Source organism: Cornus florida, unplaced genomic scaffold (genome assembly GCF_030987335.1).
Source record: "Cornus florida cultivar Cherokee Brave unplaced genomic scaffold, ASM3098733v1 CherokeeBrave_3.0.0_Hap2_Chr05, whole genome shotgun sequence".
Taxonomy (NCBI): domain Eukaryota; kingdom Viridiplantae; phylum Streptophyta; class Magnoliopsida; order Cornales; family Cornaceae; genus Cornus; species Cornus florida.
In genome coordinates this window covers 20,999,176-21,020,044 of record NW_026775575.1, presented here as the reverse complement: position 1 = coordinate 21,020,044, position 20,869 = coordinate 20,999,176, and the positions used below count along the sequence as shown (strand labels likewise).

The following is a 20,869-nucleotide window of genomic DNA, read 5'->3' as shown; positions in this document are numbered from 1 at the left end:
TCATCAATTAGGTCTAGACAACACCACATCTCCTTATCTATATGTGTGTTGTGTGTCTGTATATAACTCTCTGTTGTGGAGTCTTCCATGCGCTTGAGAATCCTTTGGAAAAAAGCATGGTACCTTAACAATACGTTTATAATGACCTCGAATGCGGATATGTTTTTTAGGTTTGATGTGGTAGGAATAATGGTATACTTTCAATGTATTTGATAACAAAACTCAAGCTGTTGCAATTTGAGTTGACTTGCGGAATCGCTTTGCTCCACCAATTTTATTTGAGTCTCCATTTGGTTTGCCTGAACTTAATTTTTTTTATTTGATTTTCGATCCCAATTTTACTTCTCTTCTTTTGCATCGATTCTCGAAATTTGTTGCAACTAGCTTTGAGATTTCAGATTGAAGTTAGATGACATCAATGAACAAATTTAAAGATGTTTAGGATTCAACATGTTGTCTCTCTCAAAACTTTCTTTGTGACTTTTCTCTTGAGAGACTTTATTTCTTTACACCTAAGAAAGTGAGATTATGTAAACGGGAAATGAGAGATTGAAAAATATAAGAACCAAATATTGTTTGGTTTAGGAGTTTTTTTTGGTAATTTTACTTTAAAAGAAAAAGAGTGGTGGAACTCCAATATCAACAAACTTATTATTAGCTGACTTTTTATTAGTATTCTGTTGACCGTTGGTGAAGGATTGGACTAACAAATTACAGGATAGTGCTTGAGAAGATTGGTTTCTTTTTTCAGATAATTTTTCTTATCAATGTGAAAGAAATTTTTAATTATACACTGTTAATAAATTTCAATGAAAATTTCTTATTCCCTAATTATGGATGCTTCAAAATATCATATGCTTGCTTCAAACAAGCTTTATAACAAACTCGAGCTTGACAACAAGCTCAATCTGCAAGCCGAGCTCGAGCTCGCTCATATATAGTAGAGCCAAGCACAAACAATAATATGGAACCTCAACTTAAGCTCACGCCAAGCTCAAACAACCTTGTAAAATGGTCGAGCCAAGCTCGACATGGCTCATTTACAGACCTAAATTGAATAAGGCTTCCTATTAAAAAAGTATATAACAAACCATATTTTCACAACAATAGATTCCACATGACCAGCCTTGGGCATAGATTCTCCCCACTGTCCTCTATGTTCTACTAGTGCATCCAACAAATTAAAAACATTTTTCAGCTTTTATTGCTGATAACGTGGTGGCAAGTACTATCAGTTTTTTACACCTCAAAAAAAAAAAAAAAGAAAAAAAAAGAAAAAGACACAAACCTCGCACAATCACATACGACTTGAACTTTCGACTTTCGACCTTCCACTTTGGGAGGCAGAGAAGTTACCGAAGTACTATATCACTAGCGAAAAACTAACAAAAACAAAAAATATCGGACATAAACAAAAGGGTGGAGAAGATCCTGTGTCCTGTAATCCCCATGTGACAATCATCAATAACAACCTTTGTGGCTTAACGACCAGCACCACAACACCAAAGAAAATGACAATGTAACCATGACCACTATTAACAAGTCCACACCACTGCCAACGCCTTCACCACTAGGTTGATGCTAGGTCTAACATCTTATGTCTAGCACTATCAACACAGGTTTTATTCTGTTGTCAAGGAACTGTGACATGCTCCTGAGGGGACATCAAAGACCACTAGTAGAAGTTTATCCCAGTTTTGCTAAGGGAGAAACCCCATTTTTCACCTTGAATTAGTCAAAATCTGCAGAATTTCTTACTTTCCGTGGAGGATAGATCCAAGTAACTGGGATCAATGGCTGACTGATATTGCACACCATCATCTAGCTATTGCAAAAACTAAAAAAGGCTATGGTTCGAGCCTCGTGGCTTCCACGAAAAAGAGTAGCACCTAAAACTCAGAAACATCAATTTAATGCTCAATCAGGCTCCAGAACTGATGTGCAACTAAACTGATGAAAAATACCTGAAACTGATTTTCTAATGAAAAAAAGGCATCATTGGACGCTCTCACAATGAGATTATGAGAGTTTCCTCTCGCAATTCGAAGGAGAGAAACATCCCATACTGTAAAAGTGCCTTCACAATAGACTCACTTTAGTTTCCTGCACATCCCACAACCACTCAACACCATCAGCATTTTCAACAAATTGAAAATAAAGATTTAACTACCTTGCAATGCCCATGGTTGTCATTGACAACATAAATCTCGTTTGAGATTTGCTGCTACAACTTGGCTATTTATAAATCTCTTCTCCCCATGCAAACAGTAGGCTCACCCAGAAAACAAATTGCGAAAACCACTAGTCCATGCATGTATGCTTAACATTTTTTATACATGAAGAAGAGATAAACTGGAAAACTACACAAAATTGTCAGTACCTTGGCAGGGATCCTTAGAGAATAGGACCATTCGTCATTGACATGTGCTTTTGGGAGGCTGGAATACTAAGAGAACGTTTCCTCATTTTGGCACTGCCCGAGAATGACGTTCTCTTTTCATTCTTATGCGAAGAAGAGTAAAAGCATGGTGGCTCAGATAGTGATACACTCTTAGTTCTCAAGGGCCGATCAACATTCTGTCTGTACTTGTCTACCCGGGTATGAGCAACCTTGGGGGTTGGGTGGTCCCTAGAAATAGGAACTACCTTATAATTGAACTCATCATCATTGTCTGACCAGTAACCATTCTCTCGCACATCCTGCATTGCCAAATCATCGTATTCCTCATCTGATTTTGTAGACTCTTCATCCACTGAACCCTCCATCTGTAAAATGAATAGATATGAGATGAAAAGTGTATAATTTCAAAGCATAGTAACAGACTTTGTCTCAACATCAAGAGTGATTGTAACCAGCTATATCATCTCGAGGAAGATTACACCAAACAGCAGCGAATCATGAGTGTCCATCTGAAGTTTGACCAATATTAAACTATCATATCCACGTACCAACATCAAATATGCAAAATATATTTGGTTTGTCCGATGTCTACAGGATGGAATAAAATATACACGCCATGTGACGAAATAGTTCACCACAATAGTTTTAAAAAAGGGCTAGCCCAGTGCACAAGGCTACCACCATTGTGGGGACCGCGGGGGGGGGGGGGGGGGGGGGGGGGGGTGTTGTTGTAAACGTGTAGAAGATGAAGACATGGGAGTTCTCAACCTGATAACAATTTTCCAAATGACTATACAACACAACTATACCTCTTCATTGATCTGTTTCTGATCATCATCACTAAGATCCTCATCGCTGTCCAGTTCAGGTAGATCGTCCACCTCTTCATCGCTACCATGCACAGATTGTTCTTCCTTGAGCTGAATGTACAAGGGGAAATTATCAAAGAAAATAAATAAAATAAGTAGCAAACCTACCAAAATATTCAAAATCAAATCATTTGGTCGCCAATGAAGAGTTGTGCTTCTTATTTCAACACTAATTGAATGATGAACTAAAAATGTTGTATTCACTAGTTTATTTTAAATCAGTCACAAATTCTGCCTGACAAAGAAATATTATAGTGAAGGGGATCTTGGATAAATTATCATCATAGTTGTGCTTTTGGAAAAATAATCATCAATCATCATATACCTCCTTGGCAGGTCCCTCAGACATCCTCGGTGTGCTGCAGCACGAAGAGTAATATCTACTACCATTATCGGTTCCATCACCCCTTGATTCATCAACACTGCTGGCATGACTCGTGCCGCCAGTGTCACTGGGCCAAGCACTGATCCCGAAGTGACCAAACTGAAGATTGACAGGTTCAGCCTTACCGATCTGCAGAGGCCCATACAGTGGTGTTCCTCTCCCATTCGCAGTTGAATCAACCACAACTCGATTGCCACTACAGCCTATTGAGTCAACAGGCCAAGCCTTTGCCACAGAGCCATCGGTATTTAGAAGAGCCATAAGATGTCTAGAAGAACCTTGCCTCTGGATCAGTTGAAACATTCTTTTGGAGCTCAATGAATTTGCAGCACACTGGTTCCTGTACTCCTCATCAATCACAGCAACTTTGTTTGTATTGGGATCATAAAGCTGCTCCCCAGCCTCACGTCTTCGTAGGCAGCTGAAAACCGTTGCATGGATGGCTGCCACACTCTTGTCAACATTGGTATTATTAATTTTTGGGACTAGATGCTTGTCGGCTCGGTTGCAGAGATATTCTTGGATTGTCCTGATGTTACGGATATATTTTACATATTTGTTTCTAGCAGGATCCAATGTCATATACTTTGCACGGACTGCAAAACGCTCCAGGTGTTTGTCCTCGTTTGTGATGTATATCATGAATGGTATAATTGACGGGTGTTTCTTCATAAGCCCCATCTGCATATCAGATAAGTATTGTGATCAAAATTGACCACTAACAATAAGGAGAACTTTCTTGTCAGGAGGATTCTCATCGTAGCAAGCGTTTACTTACCACAAAATTAAGGCTCAAGTGGACACCCTCAACAACTACTGATTCTTTCCGATCTTCCCATGCAGTGATCAGCCGGTCAAGACTGTCAATTACCATCTCACTCTGTGCCTTAAATCCCTCAACGGCCATCTGTTTTGGACTGATCAGTTCAACAGCACTAGAAGCGACATTTAGTAGCCGAGAATCAGATTTTCCAGCGGTGAAACCATCATTTATATCATCCTTTGGTATTGAGTGTGAAGAACCGGCTAATTTTTTTGCTTTCCTCTTGGCCTTTGCTTCTCCAACAGCCACCGGATCTAAATATTCCCCAGCATGATATGTAGAAGCCCAAAGTAAAGGGTTTTGCTTTTCTTCTACAAAACTCCTCATCATATGCCGAATTGAGTCAGTAGATACAACAGTTGTGATCCCCAACCTGCTTCCCTGCAAATGGGATTCAGGGTTTATTGAGTGTATAAACTAACAGAAATCAAGTTAATATATTTTGATCATACATATATAGATTCATTATTTATATTCTTTTAGAACAACAGAGGCAAACATTATATAGCATATACATTTCCATGCAACCCTCAGTTCATAAATTGTATTTATGAAATGTGAATAAGCCAGAGCCACTCAGCCACAGGCATGACAGGCTGGAACAAGACAGAAATGGTTGTATGCAGGAACATTGATGGAATTTCTCCAAGTTCATCTTCAGCTTTTGCTACCAGAAATAGCCTGAAATCCAAGTCTACTATGTCTTATTTTAAGATTTTATTTGGCCATAACTATTCATAAAAAACCAGTTGAAATTTGGAAAAAAATAGAAAATAAAAATAAAAAAATAAAAAAAAAATAAACTACAAAATTATGTTGTTATGAGTTGTGTGAGCATGTGTTAAGATAGTAATTGTAAGACGCAATCTGCATCATATGCAAACTCACAAATGTTTTCAGAACACACAGAAAAATAATAAGTACAAGGAACACCATTACTGCTCCAGATCCAAATAGTAAAAATGAGAATAAATGTTTTTGGCAGAAAAATGGATATACCAGAAGGGCAGACAAAGTAGATTTGCCACAGCCACTAGTGCCACACAATAGCACAGTCACAGATTCCTTCCTTTCTCGGATTCTGAAACAAGCAGAAGTTTCTCATGAAAAAAAAAAAAAAAGATATAGTGCAAAATTGCAAGAAAAATGAAGGTGACACTTCAACCAAATAAAATTTAAGAGAAATTCATATCTGCAAACAAGTACATCACAACATGATTTGAAACATGATGCCTTAGTTGCCACAAGTACAATGCACTGGCGCATTAATTGAATCAATTGAAGTAGTGCTGTCCCAACAATAACGACTTTGTTCACAATAATGATGCCATCAGTTCAGTCATCTACTCTTAATAGAATGGATCCAATTTTTATGCTTTTCTAAAGTAATAGTAAGGAGCTTTTGCACCTACATACTATCGGATGCCGAATAATCTAATCACATTCAACCAATTCCAAGATCCAATACATAATTACATATTATATAACGAACACAAAAAGGGACTGTCGGCATTTCAAAGGTCCAATTATTTTGACACACTGGCCATTTATCAGTACCCATTGAATTATAGCCATCAATCGCCAAAGACTTGACCTTAGAGAGTTCAGCACATATGACAAAAATATTTTAGGAACATAGAGAAAAATATAAAACATTAAATAGAATACTGAGAAGAACTTCCAAGTCAGACAAAGGCTTTTTAAACCAACCCCCCCCCCCCCCCCCCCCCCCCCCCAACAAAAAAAAAAAAAAAACCCAAAATTAAAATTGTAGGACTGTTTCTAAAGACTATGATTCTTTTCGAGTTACCGTTCCTTATTCAAAAGTCAGTTAATTAATTAATTATGTGTCTCAATTGCAATCAAATAAACATTTAAAGAAACAAATAAAATAAAGCAAAGGCAAAATATTTTTTACGTGAAAAACCCTAAACAAGGACAAAGCACGAGACCTTAATCTATGCAAAATCCAAAGAGTACAGCCTAGGTTAAAAGACTCTACCCCAAGAATCCCTAATTACATCATAAGAGCACATTACAGCTAGAAGGAATAGAAGAGTAAAGGCTTTAATGAGATAGATTACTAATTCACATGTTAACATTACAATAAAGGAAATTAAATAAAATCATTGCAGATTCTAAGCCTGGACATATGCGTAAATAAAGTCAAACTCCATGATTTAAGGCTATCACATCTTGGCTAATATGGTGAGTCACATCCCATGATTCGAAGCTATCATATTAATATGGTAAGTCACATCCCATGATTCGCGGCTATCATATCTTTGCTAATATGGTAAGTCACATCCCATGATTTGTGGCTATCATATCTCGGCCAACACTCCCCCTCAAGTTAGTGCGTTGATATCTGAGACGCCCAACTTAGACAATGCATCTTCAAACATTTTGCTCACGCCCTTCGTAAGCTACTAAGAGCTAGTGACAAATGGATTGCAAAATTGACCAAAAATGATCTTCTCTCGAATGAAGTGACAGTCAACGTCTATATGCTTAGTCCTATTATGTTGAACGGGATTTGCTGCAATGCTAATGGCAGACTTGTTATCACATTAAAGTGAGAATTGGAAGCAACACTGGAGGGCACAAGACACCAACAGTAGTATAGTAGCCCAAAGTGAATGCTCTCTCTTATTGAAGATCCCTTTAGCTAGATCCTTCTTCCTTAGGCCTCCGTCTTCAAGATTATGGTGTTACCTTTAGGAATCACCCATATGCCTCTATGAATGACCTTGGTGGCTAAGCTTGTGGGAGCTCCTTAGAGATGAGAACACTAAACCCTAATTTATAGATAGAGAAAGTATTTGTCTTCACACACAAATGGTGCCTAAAGGCTTTCTAAACAATCCATGGCCTCCAAGTATACATATATAGTCACATGGAGTGGAAATAACAATTCTCAATCTCTACAAATAAAAGTGATAACTCCAATCTCATGGGCCTCCAATATCAAGTTGGGCTATAGGTGAGAATCCCTTGGGCTTACTATTTTCTGGGCTCCAATGAATTAATAATTGACCCGGTCCAACTTCCATGGAACCAATTCAATTGATTCATGAATTAATTTTTACTTCATTAAAATAAATTAATTGACATCCAATCAAATAGTAAATAACTACTAAGTCAATGTTGCACTTGACCCCTCTATGCATAATTAGCTATCGGATAATTAAAGCCATCAATCCAACTGCATAATTAGTATATTTATTTTGGATCCTTGATTATTTTCCGGCTTGATCACAATAAACATTTGTTTGACAAAAATAATTATTTAGTAAACAAATACAAAGAAAACTATTTTGTCCAAAAAACGTTATGGGCTTCGAATTTACTTTGTGATCAACCATAATCAATACAAAATATATACAAATAGGACCAATGCAAATATTGAGAATATAACCCTCTTAACTATTAATTACACAATTGCCGATTAAAGGATCCCGAAGGTTCCGTTAAACAATCAAAGTAATTATTAATCAATAAAAGAGTCTATACTTCTCTCATGCTTGAGAGTCAAATGTCATGACGATGATAGGGAGCAATTGCATACGACAGCTCTCGCAAAATATCTTACCTTATTGTGGATCCGATTCAAGTCTTAGTTAATTAAGCGTCCATCCTTAATTACTGACTATGAACTATTTATAATTGTTATTTATACTCTTGTATTGATCGTCATCACATACTATAAATATATCTTGCAATAAAGTGGACACATTCAATTCCATAATGAATCAAAACACAATACATTTGCATTCACCAATTGTTTAAATCATAAAGTGGAGGTGTCTTTGTTCCCTACATATGCTGGGAATACTGTGAAGATTTGAAGAATTTTATGGGGTGAATTACAGTTATATCCCTCTATGGCCCTTGGTTGGCTATGGGTGATTGGAACATAGTTAGATTTAACTCTGAAAAGTTGGGTGGTAGGGGCATCCCACAAGCTGTTTTAGATGAGTGCAATGGGTGTCTTGCTACGTGTGGTCTTATGGATCTTCACACCACTAATTTAGCTCCTACTTGCTGTAACAGACAAGGTATAGATAAGAGGATTATGGAAGGCTTGATAGACCAGTGATTAATGCTAACTGGCTGTATACCTTAACTGCTGCTACAGCTTCTATTTATAATGCTAAGTTGTCAGATCATGGAGCCATTATGGTTGATATTTTTCAAGGTATTGCATCTGGTCCTACACCTTTTAAGATGCTCAAAGTATGGTGTTTTCAGGAGGGTATTGATGTTGTAGTTGCTGATGCTTGGAAGGGACCTCAGACTGGCAATCCTATTCGGTCTCTACACCAGAAACTGAAGAAGGTTAAGACATTGCTCAAAGACTGGAATAAAAACAACTATTGTAACGTTCATGAGGAGGTAAAGTCTGCTAGAGAGGAGTTTGATAAAGCTAAAACTGTTTTGCAGCAAAAACCGTTTGATCTAGATACCATTAATAAGGAGAATTATTGTAGAAGCAGATTGGATACAGCTTTAACTAATGAAGAGCTACTGGTTGCTCAGAAAGCTAGGGTTCATTGGTTGAGGGACAATGATAGATGTACTTCATTCTTCTATATCAAATTTAATCAGCATAGAAACTTCAATTCTATTACTTCTATACGGACAGAGGATGGTTGTGTTACATAAGATCAGGAAGTCATTAGAGGCCTATTTGTGGGACATTTTTCTAAATTTTTTGCTGGGCAAAATTCTCAATCTGTACCTTCTCTCAAGCAGCCTAGAAACACTCTCTGATGGAAACCCAGGTGCTTGAAGGTCCTATTACAGATGAAGAAATGAAGGGAGTTGTTATGGGTTTTCAGCCTGACAAAGCCCCAGGTCCAGATGGGTTTCCCGTTTCCTGCAAGGTTGTTTCAAAGATTCTGGAGTATTATTGGTACTGACCTGTGCTTAACTGTCAAATATTTATTTGCTCACCCTGAACTGTCTACAGGTATTAATTCATCTTTTATTACCTTAGTTCCTAAACGGCAGAGGGCTATGAAGGTATCAGATTTAAGGCCCATTTCCCTGTGTAATACTACCTTCTTCTTTTTTTCCCTGTGTAATACTGCCTACAAGCTCCTCACAAAGATAATGGCCAATAGACTTGCTTCTGTTCTTCATTAATTGGTTGGCGGGGAGCAAACAGCTTTCATTAAAGAGAGAAAAATACATGACAATATCTTAATGGCTAGGGAACTGATTAGAGGGTTCAATGGGACTTCCAATCCATCTTTAGCTTTTAAAATTTATTTGAATAAGGCATATGACTCAGTATCTTGGAATTTCCTACTCAGATTGTTGGAGAAGTTTGGCTTTGGGAGCACTTGGATAGCTTGGGTGAAAGAATTTTTAACTTCCTCTTGGTTCTCTATACTCATTAATGATTCTCCAGAGGGTTTTTTCCAACCCGGGAGAGGTCTTAGACAGGGCTGCCCTTTGTCTCCTGTTCTTTACCTTGGTCACACAATATTTGTCCTCTCTTTTAGAATCTGAGTGCTGGCAGGTACTTTGAAACCCTCCAAGGCAGCTTTAAGGGTTAATTCAAATTTATGTCACTTATTATATGCTGATGACCTGCTGATATTCAGTCTGCAATGTCCATTAAGAAGGTGTTGGATGAGTTTGCTCTCTGCTCTGGTCTCCAGTCCAATCACCAATGCACAAAAATCCACTGTCTACATTTCTAAGGCTGTGAGGAGAAAACAGTGCTTGATAGGGGCTTTATAATTCAGAGAGGGCAGCTTCCCTGTCAAGTATCTTGGCATCCCTCTGAGCACATATAATCTGCCTAAGCCTGATTGTTCTACTTTACTGGATAAAATACTAGAAATTCTCTTCATGGTGCAATTTGAGGCTCCCTCTGGCTGGGAGAACAGAGTAGGTTAAAACTGTGATTTACCCCATGATTCTGTATTGGTGCTCCACTGCTAAACTCCCTGTTGCATTGAATAATCAGATTCAAAAAATGATCAAAAAGTTCCTGTGGGGTAGTACTGAAAATGTTAAAAAAATGCACTTCATGAAATGGGATGTCATTGCAAGACCACAAGATGAGGGTGGATTTAGCTTAAGAAAGGCTGATGACCTTCAATCGGCAGTAGCTTGTGCTTTGGTGTGGGACTTTCTGAATGACAAAGAAAGTTTATAGGTAAGATGGTTTAAGGATAAATGCACTAAGGGATCCTCTTACTGGGATGCAGTTATCTCTCCGGCCAGTTCACCTGCTTGGAAGTTCATGCTCTCAGTTAGGGACATTGTGTTAAAGGCAATTACTTTTCATATTGCAGATGGCCAGCAATTCAGTCTTTACCATGATCCCTGGTGGGAAGGAATGACTATAGTGCAAAAGTTGGGGCATGGAGTAGTTAGAGCACTACCATTTCGAAGATCAGACAAGTTGGCTGCTGGATGTGCTAGAACCTGCTGAGGCACAGCCTTCGAAATTATTTTTGGCTTCTGTTCCTGTGCATAATGATGCTGATAGATTGGTTTGGAAAGGGGGTAAATTTTCTTTTAAGAGAGCTTGTGTTACAAGTGGTATTTGTCCCACATCGGATCCAGATGGGAAGTGTAATGGGTATAATTGGGATGGGTGTTAGCCCCACCTAAAGCTTTTGGGCCGGATCGCGAAACACCTAGCCCGTTACAATTGGTATCAGAGCCAGACCAGTCCTTGATCCGGTGTCACACCAAGCGCGCCCGGCCCGGGGCATTCAAGTCTTCACCCCGGGTAGGCAGGGTGGCCCAACCGCAACGAGGATATTGCGAGTTTGGGTGAGGGAGAATGTTACAAGTGGAACTTGTCCTACATCGGATCTGGATTGAAATTGTAATGGGCATAAATGGGTTAGGTGTTAGCCCCACCTAACAGCTTAAGCTTTTGGGTCGAATCGTGAATCACCCGGCCCGTTATAGCTCGGGAGGTGTGCAGAGTTGCTCATCCTAAGGTAAGCTGGTATGGTTTATGCTGGAACAAGGCCAGGCCTAGAACCAGTTTACAACCTGTCTCATGCTCCATGACAAACTCCCTTCTTTGCAGAGTTGCTCATCCTAAGGTAAGCTGGTATGGATTGCTCATTGTTGTGGTAGGAGGCTGCATTGTCAAGATTATGATAATTTTGTATTATTGTGTGAACAATAGCGATCTTCACACTATTTTCAATCATTTTCACAACTACAATCTAGGCCAATTGGAAGGAGAGGAAGTCTAGGTTGCACCAAAGTTGTCATAAGACTGCAGCAAAGGTTGCCAAAGCAGTTCTGTTTGAAGTCATGGATGTTACCGCCATTAGATCTATCAATGATTTGTGTAGGTAGCATAAGACTTGCTGTCTTTTTATTTTTCACTTGCTTACAAGTATATTGGAAGTGGTCTTACTCAGTATGTTGCTGTGACTTGATGTACGGAGGGTATGCCCCCTCTATCCATTGTATTGATTGGCTCATCTTTTCAATGGAACTCAACCACATTTAAGAAAGAAAAAAAAGGGAAGAGAAGAGAACACTGACCTCACAGAGTAATAAAGTTATGCCACTGGGAGTACGCCGGAATAAGGTCAAGGGATCGCCGAAAAGCCTCAAACGCTAGAGTGGATCTAGACGAAGGTCAAACGAATATTGTGAAAGAAAAAATGGAATGCTTAAATTGACACGACTGACACAATGAGGCAAGTCGAAGTGACGGCCCATACGAAAACTGAAGTCACGTGCCTCTAGAAAGTATAATTACAGACAGACTCAAGAAAGGAAAGTGAACCATTCGCATCCCCAATGAATCGAATTTCCTTCTCACCCCAAGTGAAAAGAAATAGGGGGCAAGGTGTGGAGGGAAAAATCTTCTCCAATAAGCGACCGACACTTGTACGATAGGCACCACCAATCAAAGCACACCATGTGTCGAGATCGCTGGCCCACACCAAATGCTGATCAGGATCGATGAAGCAAGTCAAACGGCCCGAGGCAAGAATGGACTGGTTTCGATTTAACAAATAAATTGGCCTAAATACGAAATTTGTAATAGCCAACTAGGAAGCCCAATTAACCTCAACTCGCACTCCAAGAAAAAGATCCCATTAGGGTTAAGAAGGATATAAAAAAGGGAGGAGGATCTCTCGATCTCTCTCTCCCTCTTTCTTTTTACTGAGATATCTATTTTTGAAAGGATTTCCATTTTTCGACTATGGAGTGAAGGTTCTTGAAGCTCTGTTTGGCTAGAGTGGTCAGCGGAATTTCTTGTACCTACAAAAAGTATAGCTAAAAGGGTCCAACTTGAATTTTTTTATAAGTTTCAAGAGTACACAAGTTAAATTTAATTTCAAATAATTTAGAATTTATTATTTTAGTATTAGATTAGTATTAGTTAATGATCCCAGCTTAGTAAGTCCGTTCTTCTGTGATGAACTATTGGCACCAATTCTACATTTTGTCTCTATGGACCGAAGAGAAAGGGGGCTCGGCAGGAAGAGGACTGTTCGACGATGAAGCTTATCCCCCATCGTCTCACTAGCCGACCCTGACCCCTGTTATTTTATTTTGAGGTCATATCTAGTATTCAGAGTTTGTCTTACCACTCTCGCGGGCGCACCAAAACAGTGCTTTACCAGTAGATGTCCAGTCAACTGTTGCGCCTCAACGCATTTCAGGGTTTCGGGGCCAATATACAAGTGTTTTGAATTTTTTACTTTTTTTTGTATGGGGGGTGAGAGGGGGGCTGGAATTGAAACTTTTTATGAATTTTAGGAGCACTATTTACAAATTAACTATTTTTGGGGAGTATAAATAAATTTTTGGAATATTTTTAGCAATTTAGTATAGAAGACTATTGGTAATCAATTGACTAATAAGCTAATACTTACTCATTAATATATGGCACCAAAAAAGTAAAATGTTGTTTGAAGTACCCCCCCAAAAAAAAAAAAAAGGTAGCATGTTGTTTAAACATGTTTCCTTGCAACTTTAATCTATTTTCATGTTTAAGTGCATTTGTGATAACAAAATCAGTGAAAGATCAAAAAAATTATACTTTTATTGTCAAGCAACTTAAAATTCAACGTAGAAGCTGCTACTCATATTAAATAATCTTTAATTATTCAATAAAATTCACTAAAAATCATTAAAACCCATAATATGGAATTATAGAGCTAGACATGTATGTTGGTGACCACGGTAGCAATTACCGTTAAACCCAGGGGCATCTCTTACACCAAAAGTGTTACCATTACAACAATTATCACAGTTACTTGAAACCTAATTGCTCCCACTGAGCTACCAAAAATTGTTAAAGAGTGCATTAAAAATACACAAATTGCTTAAATAACTAGTCCACATAGACCACACAATGCAACCAATCTTGAGAGGCAATGACAATTTTGCACAAACTATAAATACCGGAGTAAATTTCACAAACTCTCCGCTTGCCCCACACATGTTTAATTTGCATTCTCCAAATATCATTTCAAATAATGCTCCAATAGGCATAAAAATGTTTAATGCAATAATATGAGGCCAAAATAATGACAAAGTAATAAATGACAAGAAAAACAAAGCCAACCTTTAAATTAACCTACCGAAAAACATACACTAAATTATAGCAAGAAATAGTTTGCAAAAGAAAATTCCTCAAAGGGTAAAGTTGCTCATTCTATATGACAACACTTCACCAAAACCTATATATTGATTTTATTTTGTAAGAGTATAACAGGTTACACCATACCTGCAAGCTAAGACCAAATCTGCCCTCTGGTTAGGACCCACATACTTGTAGTCAGCAAGAGCATTATAAACAATGTCCAAAAAAGTGTTTCTTCTAACTACTACAGTTGTGAGTCTTTTGTATAATTCAAATGGTCTATTCTTACTTCCACCATCTTTATCTTGAACTAAATGGTCACTGCCATCTTCTTTGTCCAAGCAGTCAACAGGATGGAAATAGTTTTCCTTCTGGGAATGTCCTTTTGAAGAATCCAGTCCTAATATCTCCATCTGCTCTGAAGCCGGAGTATCCGCAGAACATTCACTTTTCATCAATTCAAAAACCCTTTGACAAATCTGATCAGAATTGAAAAAGGATATCAGCCAAGTTCCAATATCTTTACTTACAGAAACAGTCAATTTTAAGGTAACATCAAACCTGAAATACAAGGAAAACCATGAAAATAGAGATTTTGTAATCCAAATTGGTACTTCTATATATTCACTTGCCATGCAACGTAATTCTATCTCTGTTGAACACGAGAAAGTATAAAATCTGGTCTAAATTTCATAATTTAGTAGAATAATGAATGACACAACATGGTTAGAACTTTTTCAGGCCTAATGGCGCCAACAACAACACACAGTGCCAAAATGTATACATGAAAGACTAATAAAAGAAGCTCCAAATAATGAAATACAAGGGGCAATTTCATCTGTTTACCCAATATTTTCAATATTAAGAAGCATATTATAGACTACCAAATCTTTTTAGCTCAAGGGGTATCTCCTCCTCTCACATGAGAGTCCCCATAGGAGCAAATAGTGGGTGTGCATGAGTAATCACATACCCAAGAAGAAGAAGAAGAAGAAGAAGAATTATTTACGCAAAGCCCTTTCAGCTGAAAAAAACCAACAATTAAATGAATTGTAATTCCATTTTGAAAGAAATATGCAGGAAAACCCACATATTGCACCACATGAACCCAGGCATGCCACTAAACCCTATGTATAACAGCATGTCAAGATCATGCAAGATGCAACTCAATTAGCATTTTGATTTCGCAATGCCCTATGAAGAAGGGTAAACCCAAAGTTTCGAAGGAAACACAGGTGCGGGGAATTAATCAGAAGGGAAAAGATGTCATCATCTCTGATGCTGTTGAATCTTCCAGATTCGCAACTGATGTTGTGGCTCTTCAAGACCCTTTTCAGGACCCCATATCGTTAGTGTTGAGGGAGGGACCAATGTAGCGGTTAATAAGGCTGACTGTCATCAAGAGAAGGGAAACACCTGTAATGCAGATTCGGTGGTTGTGGAGATCTCAAACCCACTTATCACAAATATTTCTACTGGTACGATAGGGACATCTGTGAATTGTGGCCAGGAGCAGGTTAAGACTACCAATTCCTTTGCAATGCTTGCTGAGACAACAGAAGAGGAGATGGCTGTGAAGAGGGGTGGGGAGAGAGAGATCCCTCCACTGCTGTTTTATTATTGGGTGCAGGAATGTAGGGGCCTGAATAGGCCCCATATGCAAAGGGAGGTTAAGCATTGGCTCCTCTCTAATACTCTTAGCGTAGTCTTCCTCCTTGAAACAAGGGTTAAAGAGACTAAGTTTGCTGCTATATGTAGGAAATTGAATAATAGGTGGAATTGGGCTAATAACTATGCCTCTCACCAAATTTTTTTTTTTTTTTTATAAGTAATAATCGATTAAAAGACATTCAAAAGGGGAACGCGTCCCTTATACAAAAAAGGGAACTGGGATCTAAGGACCCAAAGAGTCCAAAAGATTAACTAAATCATCGAAAGAGTAGCAAGAACTCCTCTTCACGTAACTAAAGATGGATCGAATAATATGAAGTTTCAACGTCGCCACGAACAACTCCTTCCCTTCGAACATTCTGCTATTCCTCTCCTTCCAGATGCACCACCAAACGCAATATGGAACTATCCTCCAATAGTCGCGTACGCTGCTTCTCACGTGGCATCCTCTCCACGCATTAATCAGACCCTTAGAAGATCGGGGCATTATCCAAAGCACACCAAATAAGCCAAATATAAGGTTCCAACAGTCATACGCCACGGGGCAATGCAGGAGAATATGATCCACAGACTCATCATCACGTTTGCAGAGGCAACACCAATTAACAATATCGCTCTCTCTCTTCCTCAAATTGTCAATCGTCAAAATCTTGCCCCATACAGCAGTCCATACGAAGAATGCCACTCTAGGTGGAGCCTTAGAGCGCCATATGGTCTTCCATGGAAAATCAAGGCCAACTGAGTTAGAGAGGCATAGAAACATGGTCCGTACATCAAATCTACCATGGGTAGAGGGGACCCACAAAAGATCATCACTACCTTTGCCAACTGCCTCCTGCTTATACAACATATCCAAAAGAACACATACCTCGTCCATCTCCCAATCTTGAAAAGAACACCTAAAACGCACGTCCCATGTAATCCTACTACTATAAGCCGATAACAATGAGCTACATAAGCATGTCTATCGGCGGCAATACTGTACAAACTGGGAAAGGTGCAAGATAACGGCTGGTCACCACACCATAAATCCTCCCAAAATTGAACATATCTACCATCACGAACTTTGAATCTAATATGGGAAGAGAAGACATCCCAACCCTTCCAAATGAATTTTCACACACCAACTCCTCCCGCAATAGAGACTGGACGAGTAGACCATCCGCCACTCTCCTCCCCAAAACGACATGAAACAATCCTTCTCCAAGGGCGATGCCTTTCCCTTCCGAATCTCCATAACCATTTACCCAAAAGAGCTTGATTAAAGGGAACCAACTTCTAGATACCTAGACCACCCGACTGCATAGGCTTGCAAACTTGCTCCCACCTGATGAGATGATAATTAAACTCCTCGCCCCTTCCGCCCCAAAGGAAATCCCTTTGGATCTTTTCAATCCTTTCGGCAACAGATCATGGAATTTGGAACACAGATAAGAAATAAGTAGGAAGGCTAGAGAGAGTGCTCTTTATGAGAGTAACTTTCCCCCCCTTCGACAGATATTGCTTCTTCCACCCTGCCAATCTCTTCACATATCTATCAATCACAGGATCCCAGCTCCCCACCCTTCTAGAGGAGACCCCCAAAGGCAAACCCAAATAAGGGATAGGGAAAGAACTCACCCTGCACCCAAGAACTGCGGTTAAGGAGGAAATATTGTGAACATCCCCAACCGGGACAAGCACGCTCTTGGCTACATTGACCTTCAGTCCAGAAACTGCCTGAAAACAGACTAGAATGCACCTCAAATATCTAAGTTGAGACACGTCAGCGTCACAAAAGACCAAGGTATCATCCGCGAACAGTAAATGAGAGATCTCCATCTGATGAGCAAGATCTCTGCCCACCCTAAAGCCATGGATAAGACCGAGATCCTCTACCCTCCTCATAAGTCTGCTCAAGCCCTCCATGACGATGAGAAAAAGAAAAGATGATAAGAGATCTCCTTGTCTCAATCCCCGAGAACACCCGAAGAAACCAGCAGGAGACCTATTCACGAGAACTTAGAACTTTACGGACGAAAGACATGTCTCTATCCACTTCCGCCATCTACTTCCAAACCCCATTTTATAAGTAAGTACAACAAGAAATTCCAATTAACATGATCATAAGCTTTTTCAATGTCAAGTTTGCATAAAACTCCAGGGACACCACTTCTCAACCTGGAATCCACACATTCGCATACAATAAGAACTGAATCTAAGATCTGCCTTCCTCCAACAAAAGCATTCTGAAAATCCACAATAATCCCATCCATAACATCCCTCATCCTAAAAGCAAGAACCTTGGCAATAAGCTTGTAAATGCAACCCACTAAGCTAATTGGTCTAAAGTCTTTAATATCAGAAGCGCCACCCTTCTTAGGGATGAGGGCAATGAAAGAGGTATTAAACGATTTCTCGAAAACGCCATGAGAATGAAACTCTTGAAAGGTACCCATCACCTCATTTTTCACCACCTCCCAACTTTCCATCAGAAACCGCATAGTAAACCCATCTGGCCCTGGAGCTTTGTCACCATTGCAACTCGATAAAGCCTTTAGCACTTCCTCTTCGGAAAAAGGGACCTCAAGACCATTTCTATCCAACTCAGAAATAGCATCAAAATGAAGGCCGTTAAGCCTAGGTCTCCACCCTAACGGCTCGGTGTATAGCTTCTAGTAAAAAGAGATAATCCCACTGCGCACCTCTTCCTCCCTTTATAACTCCAAACCATCCACCCGGATTCGCCCCATGTGATTACTCCTTCTGTGGGCATTAGCAAGCCTATGGAAAATTTTCGTATTACAATCTCCCTCTTTGAGCCATAAGGCCCAAGATTTTTGGCGCCATGAGATCTCCTCCATGCTAGCAATCTCAGCGAGAACCGCCAAGCAGGAAGATCTCCTAGAGCGTAGAGACTCCACATCATGACCCGCCTCTTCAAGACGAGCTCAGAAAAATCAGCAAGGACTCTATTCGTCCTTCATTCAAGATTCCCAAACACCTCCTTATTCCACCTCTTAAGCTCAATTTTGAGAGCCCTTAGCTTCCTGGCTAACACAAAACTGGGAGAACCTGTAACCGTTGCCTCCTCCCACCAAGACTGGACTTTCCTTTGGAAGTCCTCCACTCTCAGCCACATATTCTCGAATAGAAACGGGGAACACCGAGATCTCAAACCCCCACAGTCCAGAACCAGAGGAACGTGAACAGAGGTAACCCTTGCTAAAACCACCTGAACAGCATCCGGAAGGTTGTGGTTTGGATGGGACCCTTCTAAGTTGGATGTGCAGGTTATGGATACTACTGACCAGTGTATGTTATTACATGTTCATATTATTAGTGCTCAAACTTCTCTATTTATTACGCCTAAATATGCTACTAATGTGTTAGCTAATAAAAGGAAGCTATGGTCTTCAATTGATAATTATGCTTCCGTAATTCAATGTCCTTGGTTGACTCTTGGGGACTGGAATACAGTGAGAGCACATGGGGAAAAGATTGGTGGTAGGAGGATTCCTCAAGGTCTTCTGTATGAATTTAACAGAATGGTGAATGATGCTAATTTGTTGGAATTTCCTGTTCTGAATGAGGTATGGACTTAGACCAACAAACAAGATATCTCAACTAGAAGTTTTGCTAAGCTTGATAGAGCTTTGGTTAATTCTAAGTGGTTATCCATGTTTCAAAATTCCAAAGTTTTATTGACTGCAACTAGTTTATCTGACCATTACTCTCTTATAGTCATTGCAACTCCCAACGTAGCCTCTAGTCCAAAACCTTTCAAATTCCTTCAGGAGGGGGTGAAGGCTATTGTTGAAGATGCTTGGAATGTCTCAGTTTAAGGAAATGCCTATACAGGTTCACTCAAAAGTTAAGGTAAGTCAAAATGGCTATGATTGGAACTCTTCCACCTTTTGCTCAGTGATTGATCAAGATCCAGGGAATGCTGAAGCCCTTGAAGCAGAAAAGATTGCTCATCAAAGGTTGGAAGGTGCTTTAAATAATGAAACGTTGTTAATATCTAAAAATTCTAGAATTCACTGGCTTGGAAATCAGGACAGATGTTCCAATTTCTTCTACCAGAAGGTGGCTTAACATAGATCATAAGGACCTGCTTGGTTTATAACTCTGAGAACAGTTTTTTGTTTTCAAAAAACTAAAAACTGTACGAAAAACTCTGCTTGGTTCAGTTTTCTGAAAACTGTTTTCTGAAAACTCAGTTATAAAAAGGCCTATTTTCAAAGAACTGTCTTTTATAAGACAATAATGGTGTTTTCGTTCAGAACCAAGAGGATTGCGGAATTTTGCAGTTGAGTTTTATAGTAATCTTTATGCAAAACACACTAATCTGGGACAAGACTTCCCCAGCCAAGAAGGAGGTTGTCAAGGGATGATGCATCTAGTTTGGAGGTTTTATGGAGGAACTGAGAGTTGCTATTATGAGTATGGGAGCTGATTGAGCTCCAGGGCCTAATGGTTTTCCTATTAGGTTCTAAAAAACCTATTGGGAAACTATTAAGGGTAATATACTGACTGTGATCCAACAGTTTTTTGCTGGTGGTTCTCTGCCAAGAATTATCAATAGTTCATTCATTGCCTTAATTTTTAAAAAAAAACAGTGTTGTAAAGATGCAAGATTACAGACCTATTGCTCTCTGCAATGTGGTATACAAAATTATCATTAAGGTGTTAGCCAATAGGTTGGGTTCAGCCATCAACAAACTGGTGGCGAATGACTTAATGAGCAATCAGCATTCCTTAGAGGGAGACGAATTCAAGATAATATTATTCCTGCTCATGAATTAGTGAGTCTCAAATAAAAATTCCAACCATTTAATGGCTCTCGAGGTGGACTTGAAAAAAGCTTATGACTCTGTCAAGTGGAAGTTTTTGAATCAAAAACTTGATGCTATGGGAATTGGTGAGCAATTAATTAATTGAGTGATGACATATCTGAACACTGCCTGATTCTCAGTGCTTATCAATGGATCTCCATGTGGGTTCTTTCAACCAAAGAGGACAAGGGTGTCCCCTATCTCCCCTGCTTTTCACATTAGTGACTAAGATATTCTCTTCTATGATGGAAAAAAGGGTATAAAGTGGTCAAGTCCAGATCTCTAAAACAGTTGCAAAAGCTGGCCTCAGT

The 20,869-nt window shown here is 39.2% G+C and overlaps 1 protein-coding gene across 4 annotated transcripts in view; it reads right to left on the bottom strand.

The window, feature by feature from the left end:
* The window catches only part of LOC132306178 (P-loop NTPase domain-containing protein LPA1 homolog 2-like), a 52,985-nt gene that overhangs the window by 16,933 nt on the left and 15,183 nt on the right, over window positions 1-20,869 (bottom strand). The window contains exons 3-10 of one of the 4 annotated variants that reach the window (XR_009481850.1): window positions 14,215-14,549; window positions 5,478-5,559; window positions 4,434-4,859; window positions 3,596-4,336; window positions 3,211-3,321; window positions 2,381-2,766; window positions 1,965-2,103; window positions 1,182-1,889 (exon numbers count right to left, since the gene is read on the bottom strand). Coding sequence is in view for 3 of the 4 variants with exons in the window: in XM_059803463.1 (XP_059659446.1) it covers window positions 2,395-2,766; window positions 3,211-3,321; window positions 3,596-4,336; window positions 4,434-4,859; window positions 5,478-5,559; window positions 14,215-14,549 (2,067 nt within the window). In the remaining variant the exon portion in view is untranslated. Of the gene's footprint in view, window positions 1-1,181; window positions 2,104-2,146; window positions 2,767-3,210; window positions 3,322-3,595; window positions 4,337-4,433; window positions 4,860-5,477; window positions 5,560-14,214; window positions 14,550-20,869 lie in introns of those variants that run through there. The other 3 variants (XM_059803462.1, XM_059803463.1, XM_059803461.1) reach the window with 3 other exon arrangements.